Raw genomic sequence first — 19,681 nt, forward strand, 5'->3', positions numbered from 1 at the left:
CGTAAGAGGCAATTAAATGGGGCGGTCCTTTGGACGAGACAGCAAAAACCAAGGCCCCGTGTCACGATAAAGATCCCTCCCTGCTCAAAGGTGGCAAGTGCCGATCATAGGCCTAAATTTTTCAGCCCTTCACCGGCAATGGTGACTTCTCCATGAGTGAAAGATTGTCGAGTGGGCTGTTAAACACCATACATACAACCATTATTTTTTATACTTGCATCAAATACATGTATATCCAGAAATTCCACGGCCAGAGTAATACTATTATAACAACAGTACTAACTCTGAAAATCAGAAAGACATCTTTAAAATAACTCTGAAAATCAAAAGGGGTCTTCCATAGCTTTATCTTGTATAAAAGTTGTGGAATTATTCCAATCCAAGCAAACTCCAGTTATCACATGTCATAGCAAAAGATGACAGACAAGAGTGATTACTATTGGGGTCTGAGCATTACCTTAAAATTCTATGAAAATTTACTCAAGTAAATAGAAATTAGTGCTCAAAAAATTGTAAGTCCCATTATCTGAATACTGAAAGGGTCTTTCTCTGACTAATCCAAGTATTATGTATAGAATATATGAAAATCTCCTCAAGGACACTTAAGTTATTGTGTGCTAGAGGAAGTGCAGACAGACAGATCACAATAGGTGGGGCCCTAACTTTATAACAGAAACAACACAAAGATAAGCATTAGTAAATCAACATTTTATTGTACACCAAGGCCGTATCCTGATGCAAGTCTAATGTTCAACAGTAGTAAATAATCCGGGGCTGACCGTGATTCAATGACCTGTTCAAATTGACTGACCAATAACAATAGTGTCAAACATGTGATTCAAACAAGATGGTACCGCATCGTCAACACCCCCGACATGACATAAAACATTTTCTGTAATAATACAGGCTTACACATTTAACTGTGTATAAAAAACATTCAAAGTTTCATCCCATGCACTTTCATGAAATGGATAAATATATGCATCAATCATTCTACATAAGAAAAAGTATGTAGACTTTCTCATCTGTGTTCTTTAGTTGCTGCGATTCGTAATAAGGTGCAAATAATAGGTATACGTACAAATAACAATTTGTACTACAATAAAAAAACAAAAACCTTGATTGTTCCATTACTATGCCTTCTGTGAGTAATACATGGGTATTCATGATACATCCAAGTGCGCTCAATACAAAGATGTACAGCATGTAAAATAAGTACGTCATCACTCAATACAAAATGGCCGACATTTTTTCTTTCTTATGAAGGTTGAATGCACAAAAATTTGTCTAAGAAATAATGTAATATGCAAATATCTGTGAATTTGTAGTTGTTTTGGGGAATGGGTGGGGTGTATATGAATGTGCAAAACTGGATGGCTAAAATATTTGGTCTTAAAATGGAACATAATAGATTGTCTTTGATATTTTGCAATTAAATGTCCCCTTCATCCAATTAAAAAATTGAAACATTCTGGCTTTCAGAAAAGAATTCAGCTTTAACACAGCTTGACACCAAATCATCGATTCACGGGAAAACTAGGATTACAAACAATACCGACTGCCACATAATGGGTGAAAGAAAAACAAATTTCACTGATTATGTGAGGCAAGTTAAAAATATAACAGCATAATCACTGATAGAACACATTGAAAAAAAAGGATTAAACTAGAAAATTCCCATCAGTGACTTTCACATGTCCGAGTCACCAAAGGGTATACAAGGCAATGTTTCCATGGATACCACAGTCATATAATACTTAAGATTGTACTAAATAAATATAATCTAAACTACTGAGTCATGTTAAATCTCTCTTGTGACTCTCCAATGCATCCGAGATCCTTAAAATAGCTCGATACATCCCCTTCCCGAAAATTCTGTTCAAGCTCCTCAATGGTGATTGAGTAAAATAGACAAAAACAACACAACTCATATAGGCACTAACACCTTATACAGACAGAAAATGCAGTGAAAAGTTTCATCATAAATATAAACACATTGTGTTCAAATTGGCTCAAATAGAAAATCAGTATACTCAAATGCGGTCTTCACAATACCATAGATCCAGATATATTCACGAGGCTTTCACTCATGAGCAATCTTGCAAGAAAACATTCTTCAAAAATTTTGTTCTTAGCATATTTGCCATCACTAAATGTTTATCATGCAATATCGATTGCTCATAAAAATTTGTCACATGAAAATAACCAGCACATCTCTTGACAAAAAATAAAGTCTTGATTTCACCCAGTTTTGGGATTTATAGTAAAGTATGGAGTCTGCTTCCTCCGGATGATTTTCTTCTACAGTCTTGCACTACGTCTAATACTCTAAGCATGAATGCTCCCGAGTTCAGTCTAGAAGTATATCTATTCCATTGCGGAAATATTTTAAAAAGTTTTGAGAAATACCACTTTGAAAACAGTCCTATTTCCATGGCATTCTGGGATAGATGACAGGGTATGTTCATCTGATACATACTTCATACTGAAACTTCAATACTGTAGACGTATTCCGGGTGAAGTTAATTACGTAGAGTTCCTTTGTAAACAATACATGCATTACCTAATTACGCAACGTCAGTATCTTTAATATAAATTACTCAACTATGGGAATATCATGCAAGTGTGCAATTTACACAAAAATCTTGTATTCACGTATTTTGTGTAAATAACTCCTACGCGTAAATTTTCACATTTACAGCATATTTCTGTTCTATTTGAACATTATTTTCTTCAGCAGCTTGATCTTGTCAACAGGCTTTTTTTCTATCATCAAGTTTTCAAGCACAATATCACACTGATTTCCAGATCTGTGAGTTTCCACGGAAATCTGACATCAGAAATCTGTGTTACAATTTATAAACATACAATACTAGTCGCCTTCATTAATAAATAACATTATCTGTAAAGTTAAACAAAAAAAGACCTTGGTATCTATCAACACAACATAAAACACCCATTAATGGGTCATAATATCATTCAGAATTTCATTTATGACATAAAGTCACACATGTAGTTAATAGATTAACAACACAGAAATGACAATGATATAAAAAAAGTAACAAAAATGTAGAGTAAATGTGTAAAATAAACAAAGTCCTGGAGATATCTAAAACAATAAAACAAAAAAATTCTTGACATTTAAATACACATAATCATCATAAAAACTTCTCCTTTTCTAACACAAGCTGCACGGATTCCAGGACATTTGCGGTTGTGTATTTTGGTTTCACAAGTTCGGGATCAAGAACAAAATCTCTATGGTTACGCTGAGATGCACTGTGACTATTGGTGTAGATCCCCGTACACACCAGAATGGAGGTACAACTCGTGGAATAATTCGCCTCTCCAGCTCCCTCAGATATCAGGTCCTCCTCCTCCTCCTCCTCAAATTCAAAATCTGCCACACTCCCACTTCCCGTTGCGGCCATTTTACGCTTCATTCTCTTCTGAACTTTGTGTGAATGTCGTTTTTTCAGGTAACGGTCGTATACATTAGCTCCGGAGATGTCGGTGTTTGGATTGTCTCTGAAAATTAACAAATAATATTTTTTTTATCCACTCTTACTTATCAGAGGTGAATGATAAATTAAACATATTTCACTGAAAATTATCTGACACAACTTCTTTTTTGACAATGAGTTTGAGAGGGAAAACTATTACATGCAGATTAGTCGCATTTAACAGTAATGTAATACCAGCCCTCTTAATGAATTTTGATTCTGCACATTCAATTTTCATTACACAGTAGAGAATTTAAAAAACTGAAAACTTTGAAATGTTATACGCATGTACTATGTGAACTGTGATGCATGTAATTAATGATTATATTATATGATAAATCAGACAATTAATGATATTCTATCCTGCCCCTGATAAAAATCTTGAAATTGCAGTGACTGAAACCAATACTACATTATGTCTCTTACTAACCTAACATTTTCAATATGCCCCTTCCACGTGGTTTACTGACCACATATGTCTACTGTAATGTCATGAAAATACATATCATATTCTGTCACTGGAGTCAGTGCATATTATGACGTCATAGGTATACGAAAACAGGCGAATTCATTTTTTAATTTACAGTTTGTTGAAAAACTTGTTTTTATCCCGTTGTTGATGATTTAAATGTTGCGGCCACTTTTTCACTGTTAAATACAGTATCTCAAGAATACATACATTGCAGTCATTTATTATGACAGTTGTACATGTACAATAGAAAAGCATCAAGAATGAATGTCAATTAATGTATGTATGTAAAATCATCAACAGGATAAATTCTTTATGTAGACACTTAGAAGGGTAAAATATATGTGGTCCTTGGAAAAAAAACCATATTGGGCTTGGCTTACGCCTCACCCAATATAATGTTTTTTCAAGAACCCTATATATTTCCGCATTACCCTTCTAAGTGTCTACATAACGAATAATATTACATAAGTAACCCATCAGATAGTATAATACAGCCAATTAATGATAGTGAATATGATACTGGTAATGTTTGATATCATATAATATGATGCATGTGATCATCGGTATAGTATACTAATATTAATTAATGATATCGTATATAATACGATAAAGATCATTCATGTTCATATTATATATAATTATAAATAATATAAATAATCAAACTGGATGTCAAATAATTATTCAATTCCCCAGGTTTATGACAACCTAATCAGAAAGTGGAATTGCGAAAATCAAATCTTACCCAACACAGTACAGAGATTTTAGTCTTTTGAATCCGAGTCGTTGTGCATGTTGCCATAAAATATTGTCAGCATGGTGGTATGTAAACATGCTGGGCTTTCCTAGTAATGCAGAGTATTTTAGCTCCCTCCCTGTGTATTGCTGTGAAGAGATTGACAGACAGTGCAATACATAAACTATAAAATATACATAAAAAATACAGGATCAGGTGCTATGAAACTTATACAACCGAAAGATAATCAAAGGCTATTACTTGATAAGCAGTTTCCAGAAACGTCAAAAACATTCCATGTCCAAATCTGGAAGAAAAAAACATCACTATCATAACTTATGTTCGAGTGCTGTGTAGGTAATTTAAGCATAGTGTAAGTTTAGGTAATATGTAGGTGATTTATTTGTTCTCTGACATAGCCTTATAACTAATATTGACTGTAGCTTATAAATGTAAGTGCACATTCTAACACTCTAGTGCAAGAAGATGGCATTCATGTTATAGCTTTACATACAGAGTGTGTAAACTGATTTTCTGTAGCAAACTAGATCATATTACACCAAATTAACCATAAACGGAAAGAAATGAATCAGACCAGGTGCATTTCTGCCTGCAGGATCTGTCACTCTGATATCTCCCATATTTATCAATGTATACTCAATGAATGTAAACATTCTTTATACAGGTACAGTTGATATACCTTGGCATAGATGCCTCCGCCATCCAAAACAGGTCCATGTTACAGGCCAGAATGGGTAGATGGGTGGAGGGGAACTCCTTGGGGGCTTGGGAGGGCATTCCATTGCTGACCAGGACATCCACAAGTAGCTGAAGCTTCGAGTCCCATTGATTTGGTTCCCCAAATAAAATCACAGCTGGAATACATGAAATGTAAAACATTATGTACATTGTACATATAAGCACTCCCAGTCAAATGTTACTAGTCTCCGGATTTAAGACAATTTTCTGGTTCCAGGGTCATAAGACCAAGATAAGCATACTATGTTGTATATCCGTTTGGGGGGAGTAAGACTTATATGTAAAAATTCAGGCCCAGAGTTCTTGAACTCTAACAGGAATCCCTAGTAAATAGTTTATTTGGTCATGCGAAATTTCCCCTCATTTCCACCACAACACACAAATTGTCCAGTAGATTCCCTCCTCCCTTCCCCCATCCCCAAGTTTCCATAACTCCACTGGACAGTTCATTTTTTCAGCAGGGATAATTTTCAAATTATTATGTTATAATTGTTTTTATAGCACAATATACAATAATACTTTTGAAGAGTTATTCCCCTTTCTAGAGATTTGTAAATAATTACCTTCTATCGGTTTAAAGTTGGCAAATTTTATAGGACAGGGCTGAAATTACAACAAAAATGCCATTAGATTATTGCACAATAAAAGTGTTCAGGCTATGTGAAGAATGTTCTGGTCTCAATCAATAAAATGTAAATTGCTGCAGACTCAGTATTATATGCAATCATTGAAATAGTTATGATTTAATACATATTGCACAAGCAAACACTTGATTGATCAATTATGTGTCTCCCTTTCATTCAACTGCACAATAATGTGCATGGAAAAGGGGGGGGGGGCTATAAAAAGAATGTCAACACATACAATCAATAGGTATTCAAGTCAATGTCAAATAGGAATTATTAATACATTTGACAAAATAGATAAATTCATCAGATAGTTTTTTGTAAGATTGCATGTCAAAATTAAGCCAAAGAAAGTAATGAGAAGACGTAAATCGGCAGAGAATGAATAGAATCACACAGAAAGAGGAAGTCGAAGAAATATACGAATAAAGTACAATTGTGCACATGACAGTTGACAGAACTCGTTCTGTGTCACCAGTCTGTCTCAGATGGGTTTATACTTATAGTATTGTAGGGCTTACCGCATGTTAAGACTGGAAGTTAAAGAGAAAATATTTACAGACAGCCGGTCTGAGAATAATGAAGCACTGACGGAATACTTCATGGAAGATACAAATTATATGACACATGCTTCAGGCTGCCATGAATTGGTGATGAATTTGCCAGTCAATGGTCAAAGTAAACTGGGACGCCAAATGGATAAATCATAAGCATACCTCAACTTTCCGATGAGAGTGGTCCACCATGTCTAAATTTGGAAATAAATCCCTGAGTTGGTCGACAGTTGTGATATTGGTGAAGCCAAGGTCTCGGGCGATCCCCTCGATGGGCCCCTGGCCACAGATCAGGGTGTGCATGTCGTGAAAGCGAGTAAACATTTTGAGGGGACTGTGGGACATCACCACTTGTTCAGTGCTAATCTAAAAACCACAAGAAATGCCATATAATACACATACCACATCTGCTTTTACATAGTGAAATTTAATGTTTCATTGTGGTAGACATTTTTCTATGATATTATGATATATTTGTCAATACAAAATTAACTTTGAAATGTGATGGCAAGCATCACAAAAGAGTCCCGCTTTCTGGCATTATCTGCCAAGTTCTAGGTCCATAACTCTTTCAAGAAATGGCCAAAAATCCAAAACTCAAACTTTATCTGTAACCCAATGATATACAATAAATAAGTTTATATATAAACATTTTTAATTCAATCATAAAAAGTATAGAAAAGTATATGCATCACCACGCACAGACTGATCACTATAGGGCACCTGCCAATAGACGGGAGCCTGATAATGAATATACCATTACATAATTCAGTCCTGGTGATGCAATGACAGATATTGGTGAGCTGATGATTTTAAAAATTACGATCATGTATTACACTAGCTGCAGAACTGTAGCTCTCTGAAAAAATATTTTGACATAACATTATTTTTTCAGAGAGCTACAGTTCTGCAGCTAGTATTACACCTAACGAGTATTTGGTCATCACACAGACTCATTCATTTACGTGCAACAGTATCCTGTGAAGATGTTAGTCAGCGGTATATACATGTATATACACATTATAGACATGTATAGAAGTAGATGTGTCAATTTTTACATGGCAGCAGCCTACTGTGAATTGGTCATTTGCTTAAACCTGGGACCAAATCAAATTTTAAAGACATACATGTTTTTTAAGGAGGAATAACACATCAGAGAAATATGGTGTGGATGGAAAGTGGAGAATATGTACCATAATATTTTGAAATTAAAAAGTTTCAAATTTACCTTATAATTTAGTTGTTTAAAAATGCAGTTTTAGTAGAAAGTATTATGGAATAAAATGGAAGTCCCTGCTAGACTAAACCATGAATTACAGATCAGCGGTCTACACGCTAACCTTAAGGCAATCAAAAAGAAATATACATGCATATCTGATATCTACATTTTCAATAAAGTTTCAAAAGAAAGTCAGCCATTATGACAATGTATTATTAACATAAGCAGTGACAGTTCTTTAGCCAAGCACCTATAATGCAGTCTGAAATTGAAAAAATAATCCCTTGTACTTTTGAAAGGAAGTTGTTTTGAATGTTTGAGTGCAAACACACATATATATATATATATATATATATATATATATATATGTCAATCTCTCCAGTGCGTACTGGAAAATGTTGAATATCAGCATCATAATCAGGTCATGCTTTTCCTTAATAAGGACATTTAACACCCAGAAATTTCGTTTTGTTTACACATTTTCATCATAGTGCTACGTTTATTTCTAGTACCATGTTTTTGTTGATGACATCCCTATAATGTTTACTGTTTTGCATATATATTTAAATGTAATTTGTACATGGGCAGAATTTCGATGGGAAAAAAAATCTTTTCATTTCATTCGTGAGCAATAATTCCAGTACTATTAGGATAAGAGAGAGGTAGGAACAATCTACCCTGTGGTAGATCTAGATAATTAAGTTTTCCCCCTTATAGTCATTCTTGGTTTGTCCTTTTAACACACAAAGTATGTATTCATTTCACATGATATTTCACTTGTTTGCTTCCTGTTCTCTTTCTACCTGGCATTCCTACACTGCAAGTTAATATTCTAATTTACGAATTTACGATGATTTTAAATTATACAGAAATTAATGATCAAGTACTCCCTCTTTTTGTCTGTCTAAATAATTTTACAGGTAATCTAAAATACTGCCAACAGGTCTCCTTTTCCTGCATATTAGGTGCGACTCAAATTCTGAAGAATAAATTGAATCCAGGCCAAGGTTTTGTGTCCCGCTGGCCTTGAGAGTTTATCAGTGTACATGCACTCATGTCCATCGTTGACCATGCAATCTACAAGCTGCCTGTCACAGGTGATTAGTATCTCCCCTTAACTTAGGTGATCCAAGCTGTTTGATTTTAACCCAACCTTTCTATGAATTTATAAGCTTTTAGGTCAATCTAGTTTCTATCCAATGTGCAATTTTGATATTACCATTCTGCTAAATTTAACATTAATGAAACTTGCAGCTTGAATACATTCATAATATTCCACCTCCAGTATTTAAACTCGTGATGTCTCCATATGAGCAAAAAATTCTCAAATGGGATGTAAAAAAACCATGTACATACACTGTCAAGCAAAACAGAACTTATCATTTTGAAATCTATATGTTAGATCAAGACATACCTGCATTATAAAATAAAAACCAAAATAGCCTACTATACAATCATAATACACAGACATTTTAATGGGAGTCTGTTTCGCACTCCTGACAAGGGAAATTATTTGGTTTAGTGTAACAGCTATTCAAACTTTGCTGACAAAACCATCCAATGTCTAGCAGTTTAACAGATAGATCAGCCTTCAAATGACATGTAAAGCCCCTGAATGGATTTCTGCATAAGCCTTTGTTCATTTTCCTGCATCTGTTTCTATTTTGATCTGCATACTCGTTAATTTTATGAGAAAGTTGGTATGGGAGGGCAATTAAATGCATGTCTCTGAGTCCCTCATTTGTTTAGCATTACCTTGAACCAGAAATGCTTTCTTCGGACAACCAAATGAAATTTTATCTAGTACGTCATATTTTGTTGTTTTTGGATGATAACCAAACTGGCCTACCTTTATCCCTAACAGCTCCGAGAGCTCATCAGCTTTCGTTTGCCTGAAGGTGTTCCCGGCGTTTGTAACGAATACCACCGGCAGACGAAACTTCCCAGTGTCGTCGGTCAGACATCGAAATGCATCACGAGCTGATGGAAGGATGCGCTTTCCTCGTTTGATCACGCCATCAATGTCAAATAAAAATCCAAATTCAGGTCCTCTGTTTGACTGAAAAGAAAATCAAGTTTAATGTTAATGAAATGAATATAGTGGCCTATCACTGCAGCTGCACTCTTAGTTTCCAAGTACATTGAAGTAAATGTGTAGAACTTAGGGGAAAAAATTATCCAGTCTAGAGACAAGACAAAAAACTTAAATTCACATAATTTACACCACACCCTCCCCCACCAATTGAAAAAAAAATGTTGATGGAAATTTGATTACGAAGTACAAGTACTAAATTAATATTTTTTCATACCTTTTCTTCTGTTTATTCACAAATGAAAGTGCATATCCACAAAAATTCATGAAAACAATGTAGGACGACAAAAACCAGACAGCTTTGATTTTTGCCCCCCCCCCCCCCCCCCAACCCCAACTACCTGAATTTAGATTTATCTGAAATTGATCTTTTGATCTCATCCCTTAACAAGACAGAGTGTATCCACGATTCCCTAATCACCACATATCTAATCATTTCCTCCTCTTCAAGGTCCGAATTTTCTTGTTGATTTTATTTAAACTTACATGTATGCATTTTACTGTATGACAACTATTCAATATTTACTGTTTGATAACTATATAATCAGTATTTTTGGTTCTGTTAAACGGTTATAAAACGTGTGGTGACTAATTGAAAATTTAGAAATTTGTTTGCTTTCATACTACAAACACACAAGAGATGCTGCAGATCAACACAAGTAAATGTTTAATACTCTTATTATCTTATTAATAAATGAAAGGTATATGTATAAATACACCCCGCAGGCTTTAAACTTACGATCACACAGACATGTAGATGTGTAGAGACACTGTAGGGAAAGAGAGAATTAAGATTTGATTCTTTCCCTATGTCTTCCAAACAAAACCAGTTTCACAGGGAAAAAAAAAACACCCTAAAGTCTTTGTAAGGACAACTATAAATAGCTTTAGCATTTGAATCAGGAAGCTTTTTTCTCTTTTTCTCTGTAATTATAACCTTGCATTAATGACTGAGGCGTAAACTCAATAGACATGGTAGACTTGGAATGAAATGAATTTAAATTTTACATGGGCGCAAGTCTTTTTTTGGTACATCCATTCAAAGGTTTCTAATGGTAACACTGAAAGTTAGAACACCTAAATAAGAAGCCCAAATTAAATTCAAATCTATTAATGATTCTGTGGATCAGAAATCCTTATAAATATGTAGTATAGCAATCAGAGACAATATTTTAATTATCATCATGATAAGTTCCTCTGTTGTTCAGAAAACAGGAAACAAAATTTGAATTTTACTTTTATAAGCCAAATATTCAAAAGCTCGTTGTGCAGACTATATTAAATGGGGCAAAATTGCACAACAGTGGAAAAGGTACGTGTCTTATTTCCGGCAGTACAATCTGATTCTGACAAGTAGATGTCAACAGGACTATCTAAGGACAAGTTTCTCTGGTGCAAAACATGAATCATACTTTATGACGAGAATAAAATTCTCAAAGGAACACCTACAAAGTCAGAAAATTATCTTAATCTCACAGTTATAGTACTAACATATGTATTATAATATTCTCATAGGAGCATCTACAAAGTCAGAAAATTATCTTAATCCCACATTTAAAGTACTAACATATATGTATTATAATATTCTCATATGAGCATCTACAAAGTCAGAAAATTATCTTAATCTCACAGTTATAGTACTAACATATGTATTATAATATTCTCATAGGAACACCTACAAAGTCAGAAAATTATCTTAATCTCAGTTATAGTACTAACATATGTATTATAATATTCTCATAGGAGCATCTACAAAGTCAGAAAATTATCTTAATCCCACATTTAAAGTACTAACATATATGTATTATAATATTCTCATATGAGCATCTACAAAGTCAGAAAATTATCTTAATCTCACATTTATAGTACATCAGTATTTTGAAATAATATTCAATATTCTAAAGCTATATTTAGTGATGGGCAATCGGACCTAATACCACAATCGATTATCGGCAATAATCGGACGCATGTAATCGATTATAATCGGAATTGGCATTTAAGTGTTTTCCCCTCAAATTAGATGTAACAGAATCATTAAATGTATGGAACAACATTTGAATTCTTCTTTGTTTCATTTATTCACTGGTATATAAATCAGAATTCCAATATATCAAGTAATGGAATTTATCTATAATCTCAATGTATCACAGATATCAGAGATAGGCTCCTTTATTTGACTGTTGAATGTTATTGTTGTTACCATCCTTTTTATCTCCCGCCATTTTCTATGCTTATTTTCGATCGGGTTTGACATACAGAAAATAAAATTTGAACAAAGTTGAAGTGATATCCGGATTTTATTTGGTCAACGATGTCGGCGACTTTTATTTTGTAATCGATTAGTAGCATCGTAGGTCTCTGAACGACCGACAATCGATCATCGGCGACAATCGTTTCATCACTAGCTATATTACATTTAAACAATATCTCAATAGGGCCACAATTAAAAGAATGTTTGTTTCCCCTCCCCCGGGTCTAGTTTTTGAAACTGACCAGGCAGGCAGGTGATATTTTTTTTTTTTTTATAAATTCATATAATTTTATATGTATTGTCGGAAAAAAAGCAGATCTGTCAAACAGGGCACTGATTGTCTTCAATGCTTAACATCTGGAGAAGAGAACATTTATACTACTATGTTGAGGATTGGTTGAGCTTCAATGTTTTATGTATTAAAATCCTGGAATGGCTTGCTGGCGTTGAATCTGTATGCTAATATGAATGCTCTGGATGTGTAATTTCTGTTTTCTTTACTCCGACATTTCTTTAAAAAACATTATTTAAAGAAATAAATGAAAATAAACAAAGAACATTTATTCTTGACTAGAAACAAAAATCATAAACAACATGTTAAAAAGAATGACTTAGAGAGGATGAATATCAGACTAAAATTAACTGATTGTCAGACTAGAATTAACTATTTCTTAATTGGATTTCTCTTTGGGACTTCCAATTTTTTTGAACGACACAAGTCACAAACTGGCAGCACAACTTTAAAGTTTTTGCACAAGTCCTTGTCCTTTTGGATCTCTGTTGCAACACAATATGCACATATGTCTTTGCGGCCAACATCCGAGCTGTAGTATGCAAATTCAATGTGACTGGTACATGCAAGCTGGAGTCTTGTGAAAACTTTTCCATGTAGAACATCCCCTGAAAGTGCCAAAAAAAAAACACTTGTCAGAGAAAAAAATTGATTTTAATGTTTTTGTGCTCTTTATTTTCTTTTTCAGATTACCCAAGGTTAAATTCAAAGATTCATCCCTACTTCCATTACTTCAATGATACAAATATTATAAAGATGTTATCATTCAATGACTGTAAATATAAAGGCTGCCAAAAACATAATTTCCACAGATTGTGCATTTAATACTGAATGTCCTTTTGGAGAGTGAAAAAGGGGAATATGCATGGTAGATGCAAACATGTTTTATCCTGCACATGTATATAAGGCCTACAAAAAGCATTTAAATTTTTGAACAATGCAAGGATACAGATTGAATGTGGACAAACACACAAATCCAATTTCTGTTCTTCTGACATTTTGTCATTTGATTAAAAAGATTTGAACAGTGAATATTCATCTTAGTTCATGTATCCATTGTTTATGATATTGATCATCATGATGATAAACAAATGAACATACTTGTGCTTTGGTTCTGTCAGAAATGCCAGTCTTATTTAGTGTCATTTAATCACAATATTGTCAATAAATATACAAACCTTCTGGTGCTAAAATTGCCCTGCAAGTGTAGTCATATTTATCTGTTGTGTGCTTCAAGGCTCTTAAATCTCGAGGGAATTGGAGACACCCCTGTCCACCCCCTCACAAATGTATAGCTGCGACCCTTTAAAATGTGAAAAAATGACAAAGTCCAATGTTGAAAAAAAAATTGGGCAGCACTTCCCCTAGGAATTTACCGTTTTTACACCCCCTACCATAAATTTCCCCAGACCAAAAGTTTGGGAACATTGAAGAAAGAAATGAAATGGTGTGGGACAGACTCATTTATAACTTTAAGACATGAGCCATACACCATCTCAAACCTACTTGATAGAAATATAATAATGCATATAAATTACCTGTAAATCTGGGAGAGGCTTCATCAATCTTTTGAGGGAGCTTTGTCAGTGTGCTGGACTTTCTCATCAAAACATCGAAAGCTGTAGGACATGTAGGAGGATTTTGACCTTTTGGTACATTGTTATTTGGTTCTAAGTCTCTTATCACGTCAAATTGTACATATTTCAATTTTTTATCAAAGTTGTGAACCACTTGTATCTGTTCTTCAAAATCTGGCTCAAAAGTTACACCGTTGGCAAGTTTGTCCGACACGGTGACAGTTACTTCGTCCAACTTGTCTATGTTATGGTCGCCGTCCGCTGTCAAATCATTCAAAACCTCATTCCATGTACAGTGTTTGGAGAAACTGTAGAGTCTGTTGACTATTATGGGCACAACTTTAGATGTGTGTTTGTATTTTATCTTTACAGTAGACGACAACGCTATTCTGTCACCCATTTTTTCAAGTATCGATAAATCCCGGTAACTTCCGAAAAAAGCAGAAGTAACGTCTAGAACCGACACGGAGCGGACACGATTTTTTTACGGAAATAAAAAAAAAAAACATCGCAATTTTTTGGCAAAAAAACTTTTGACCCGGGCCCTTTTTTTTGACCCGGTCGGGGCGAGGGGAAACAAACATATTTTTATTTTTGGCCTAGTATAAATATAATCCCAATCCAATGTGTATCTATAAATTATCAGGATTTACATGTATCTATTATAAAATCATAAAGTCATTGCTTCACTTTTGCAAGGAGTTGTGGTTGACAATGTTCATATAAAAATAAACAGAACCCTATTATAGGGACAGGATTTCATAATGTATGCAAACCATCCCTCCCTGAAAATAATACAGAAATATTTTTTGGAAAATATTACATTAATTCACTGATGGGTGTGTATAAAAACCTCACACTTATTATAAACACATTATTTTTTCTTATGGATATCTATCTATAGCAATTGTTTACTTGTAATTGATTTTAGCAAATCCAGGACAAATTTCTAGAAAACAAGAGATGTTTGTAAAACACATATATGCCCCCCATGGTGCAAAATTGAAAAGGGTTATACACACACCTCATTTAATTGATAGTATTATCATCAATTCAAAATATTGAGCAGACAATATCTTCCTATGTCAAGAGTGAATTGACCATGTGACCTAAAATTCAATAAGGGTCATCTACTCCTTATGCTGTACCAGTGTACCAAGTTTGGTACGTGTCAATCAAGCAAATAATTCTTAAAATATAGGAGACAATATATTACTATGTCCAGTTCAACTATTGACTTTTGACCTCAAAATCAATATGGGTCATCCTCTCCTGAAGATGTACTAAGTTTGATGTCTGTCAAGTAAAAGGGTTATAAAGATATTGAGTGGACAGTATATTACTATGTCCAGTTTGACCCTTGACTTTTGACCATGTGACCTCAAAATCAATAGGAGTCATCTTCTCCTGAATATACACCAGTGTACTATTTAAAGTTTGATGTCTGTCAAGCAAAGGGTTCTGAAGATATTGAGCACACAGTATATTCCAATGTCCAGGTTGACCCTTGACCTTTAAACATGTGACCTCAAAATCAATAGGGATCATCTTCTCCTGAAGATGTACCAGTGTACCAAGTTTGATGTCTGTCAAGCAAAGGGTTCTCAAGATATTGAACGGACAGTACATTCCTATGTCCAGTTTGACCCTTGACCTTTGCTCATGTGACCTCAAAATCATTAGGCGTCAACTTCTCCTGAAGATGTACCAGTGTAACAAGTTTGATGTCTGTCAGGCAAAGGGTTCTCAAGACATTGAATGGTCAGTATATTCCTATGCCCAGTTTGACCCTTGACCTTTGACCATATGACCTCAAAATCAATAGGGGTCATCTACTCCTTAGGATGTACCAGTGTGCCAAGTTTGATATCTTTCAAGCAAAGGGTTCTCGAGATATTGAGCGGACATTATATTCCTATGTCCAGAGTAGATTGACCCTTGACCTTTTGACCTGAAAAACAATAAGGGTCATATTCCACTCATAACCAACCCACATATGAAATTTCATTATCATCAAGTGAATGGTTCTCAAGATATTGAGCGGACAACATGTGGTCTACAGACCAACCGACAGTTGCAAAACAATATGCCCCCTCTTTTTCATAGGGGGGCATAAAAACATTTCAAATGATTTAACAATCCTTTCTATCTCAATATCGATATGTGACAAAGGGGAAGAAATTTAAAATGGCACGAGGATATAACCAGGAAGAAAACAATTACTGGTCAGTCGCGGTGTACAATGAGGACAGGAAGAAAACACTGACCGGTCAGTCACAGTGCTCAATGAGGACAGGAAAAAAACACTGACCATGTCACGACAGGGATAAGCACGTTAAAATACCCTCGCTGCTACGGCCCTAAGCTCTAAGCATAATTCTAAATTTGTGGTACTTCACCTACAGCTGGAGACTTCTCAATATCAGTGAAAACATTTTGTGGGGACACAAAAAACAGCCAACAATGACCATTCAGAGTCTTCAATGAACCATGGAAAACACCACTGACCAATCAAGATTGATTGATGTTTTCAGCCACACTTAACAATTTTCCAGTTATATGGTGGCGCCCAGTTTTTTAATGGTGGAAGAGAGAACCCAGATACAATGTACCTGGGAAGAGACCACCGACCTTCCGAAAGTAAACTGGGAAACTCTCTCACTTACCAGCGCGAGCGGGATTTGAACCCACGCCGACCAGAGGCCATGTGATTTTGAGCGCGATGCTCTAACCACTCCGCCACGGAAGCCCCTCAATATCAGTAAAAAATTATTCTTGTGGGGATGCAAAAAAATGGCCAACAATAACCATTCAAGGTCTTCAATGGACCATGGAAAACACCACTGACCAATCAGGAAGTTCATAGTTGGAAATGCACCTGTAAATGGTTTACCAGGGACATTGTAAGCCCGAAGAATGTATTCTCATAAAAATATTTAAAAGTCCAAATTACAGGATCAACCACATTCTAAGAGCTTAATTAAACAGCGTTTCGATTTTGTTTTTAGAATTGTCAGAATTCATTTAGGAAGTTTGGGACTTGAACATATTTTAAACAGAGAGTTAAAACTGATGTTCTTTGTCCTCTACATAATGCATTCTCAGATTTGTTATCTGAACTGCATTTCTCAGACTTTAACATAAAATAATACCTTTCCAAAAACAGCCTTGAATTCTGCCGCAAGTATTTCTCTATGATAAACAAATTACAATGTACAGATTTCATCCTTTGATGTTAAGGTATTCCATGTATAATGAAAGGATAATGAACAATTTTGAAGGATTTAGATCAACATAAATGTTTATTTTAAATAATGATGAAAGTGAAGCAGATGAAATTCACATGACTGGTAAATAATTAGAAGCTGACCTTTTTGCACTTAAGACTTTTTGGAAGAGTTGTCTGCCCTTTGTAAAAATACGAAAAATCTAATTTTCTAAAAATGTGTATGGTCAATGATTAATTTTATTTCATATTTTCATAAAAAGAAAGTATCTGTAACTTTCTACCAAGAGATAATTATGAAAATATAATTTGTTTTTAAAATATTGTAATAAAACATGCTTTTCCCATATACTTCAATGTTAAATTCTAGGTGAAATAAATCAGGCAGTAAACAAAATTTTGAAAATTCCTATGGTGGATTATTTTTATTTGAAGGACCCTTCAAAATGATACCAAGATTACAAATATTCCACCATCCATTTCTTAGATATGAAATATGGTCATTATACATTGAATACCTTAAAAGTAAAAGGAAACTTAATTATAATCAAATCCCAAAATACTTGTCAGAGGGGATTAAATTTGATGAAAATGAAACCAAGTGATGGATTGTAAAACACTTTATATCAAACTATAAGTACATTTTAGTTTTCTGATCACATGTTAATGGTAATTTTTAAGAAATAAAGTAAAAGAAATAAATTGAGAACCATATATATTATCAGTTGAATGTTGAAATATCCCACAGAACTGAAGTGCAGGTAGTCATTTCATTTGTGTCAATCTTGTCACAGAACTTTTTTAATTATATTCAAACTTTTCCCATGCCCCCTCCCTAAAGCTACATGTTCTCAAAATAGATTTTCTTGAAACACTTTGTGCATTTTTTCATGTGCATGCATGATGCACTCTCATGACGTATTATAAGCTGTGCATCCAATTTACACTTGCATTTTTTTTTCAAATCTGAACAATATCGGGTCATGTCACTATAACATGTCGTCATAATCTGCATTCTGCAAACGAAATGCTGTGATGATGCAATGTTTTAGTGATGATGCAATAAAACCGACACCAGCTGCCCTGAATTGAATCAAGTCTCTGAGTAAATGTGTTCTGCAGATTAGATGTAGACAAATTCAAATAATAAATTCATTCATTAGATTTCCAGACATATTTTGTGAATTCATGTTTAATCGAAATTTGTGAAGGTCGAAAAATTAAACAGAAAATGATATTATAGAATCTATACAAATAACAATATAATTTGCTATAATCTTGATCAATAATAAATAAATAAATCATGATTTTAAATATGAAAATTTACATGAAAGGAGAAAGTGCATATAAACACCCCACACCCCCATTTACTGAGTTGAAAACATAAAAATCATACTCTTTCAAATTATTCCGGAAATCAGCTGTTCATAAGGTCAAATTAGTTTAGTGATGGTATCAACGTTCCCAGGCCGTTTTCAATCAAGTCTGACAAATAGAATTGAATATAAACTTACCTTATGACTAAAATGTCTTCTAATCATTCGCTTACATATATTAGTTGAAACTTTTCCACTCATTAAATCGCCTAAATTGAGGGATTTTACTAAAATTCTTCCACTCGACGCCATGTTCTTATTTGATACACAACGGTGTATACGACCTTCACCTCGCTGTAGGTGTGTTGCTATTCACCAATGAAAGTCGACTCTGACGTCACAATCATAGTCGTCACGTAGGCCACTCTTCCTTCGAGCTGTTGAACGCAGAAAATGAGCGAAAACAAGAGAAAAGATTTTATTGGGGTTGAAGTATACTATTATAACAATATATACCAAACACAAATAGCTTGCAACTAATTCTCTCCAAATACCAGTTTTTGCCACCGCCCTAATTTCACAGAATCCAACACACGAATAATTTTTATTGCAAAATTGTGATGTACTACAATGTAATTCAGTGACCAAAAAAAGTTTATAATGGACTTTTGATGTTCATTATAGTGTTACATGTACAAAACCTATCTAGATGCTCTGAATGAAGCAAAATCACTTTATTGTCTTCCCGTACAAAACTTGATTTAGAACTATATAATGCTATATATTCAATAGAACCGAAATCTTTATTTTTGATAAAGCCTTTAGTTTAAATTTTATTAATGACTATGGTTAAAGTTACATTCAAAACTATGATATAATGATAAATACGACAAAATAAAAATTTCTGATTTAGAGCTAATTAATATTACTTTAAAACTAGAAATACAACCATATTTGTGTCTTCCAATTCACAGGAACACATGTGCTCTTATCTTACTAAACTAAGAATAAATGTACATCAGTTATAATTCCAATCTTATTTATTACAATTGTTTTGATTG

General features: G+C 34.1%; 3 protein-coding genes across 3 annotated transcripts in view; 1 reads left to right on the forward strand and 2 right to left on the reverse strand.

Moving 5' to 3' along the window:
* LOC125653998 (serine/threonine-protein phosphatase 6 regulatory ankyrin repeat subunit B-like) overlaps window positions 1-19,681 on the forward strand; it is a 1,068,599-nt gene that overhangs the window by 297,116 nt on the left and 751,802 nt on the right. The window lies entirely within an intron of this gene.
* LOC125657109 (haloacid dehalogenase-like hydrolase domain-containing 5) lies at window positions 693-18,976 on the reverse strand. Its single transcript, XM_048887760.2, has 8 exons — window positions 18,819-18,976; window positions 9,716-9,925; window positions 6,810-7,013; window positions 6,031-6,070; window positions 5,409-5,583; window positions 4,970-5,015; window positions 4,718-4,857; window positions 693-3,528 (listed from the first exon to the last, which is right to left on the reverse strand). The coding sequence occupies exons 1-8, from the start codon at window positions 18,930-18,932 to the stop codon at window positions 3,159-3,161; spliced, it is 1,299 nt and encodes a 432-aa protein (XP_048743717.2). The 5' UTR covers window positions 18,933-18,976; the 3' UTR covers window positions 693-3,158.
* Window positions 12,827-14,675, reverse strand: LOC130047540 (uncharacterized). The gene is made up of 2 exons (XM_056142846.1): window positions 14,040-14,675; window positions 12,827-13,804 (listed from the first exon to the last, which is right to left on the reverse strand). Exons 1-2 carry the CDS (start codon window positions 14,476-14,478, stop codon window positions 13,743-13,745), a joined length of 501 nt encoding a protein of 166 aa, XP_055998821.1. The 5' UTR covers window positions 14,479-14,675; the 3' UTR covers window positions 12,827-13,742.

Source organism: Ostrea edulis, chromosome 7, assembly GCF_947568905.1.
Source record: "Ostrea edulis chromosome 7, xbOstEdul1.1, whole genome shotgun sequence".
Lineage (NCBI taxonomy): Eukaryota > Metazoa > Mollusca > Bivalvia > Ostreida > Ostreidae > Ostrea > Ostrea edulis.

Bases quoted from the DNA above. Each gene is read 5' to 3' on its own strand.
- LOC130047540 (XM_056142846.1), bottom strand. From the start codon at position 14,478: ATGGGTGACAGAATAGCGTTGTCGTCTACTGTAAAGATAAAATACAAA. The intron at 13,805-14,039 runs GTAATTTATATG...CACATTTTAAAG, and splicing joins AGCCTCTCCCAGATTTACAG to GGTCGCAGCTATACATTTGT.
- LOC125657109 (XM_048887760.2), bottom strand. From the start codon at position 18,932: ATGGCGTCGAGTGGAAGAATTTTAGTAAAATCCCTCAATTTAGGCGAT. The intron at 6,071-6,809 runs GTATGCTTATGA...TTGTAATTTCAG, and splicing joins ACTCTCATCGGAAAGTTGAG to CCCTGTCCTATAAAATTTGC. The intron at 3,529-4,717 runs GTAAGATTTGAT...GTTAATTTTCAG, and splicing joins AAATCTCTGTACTGTGTTGG to AGACAATCCAAACACCGACA.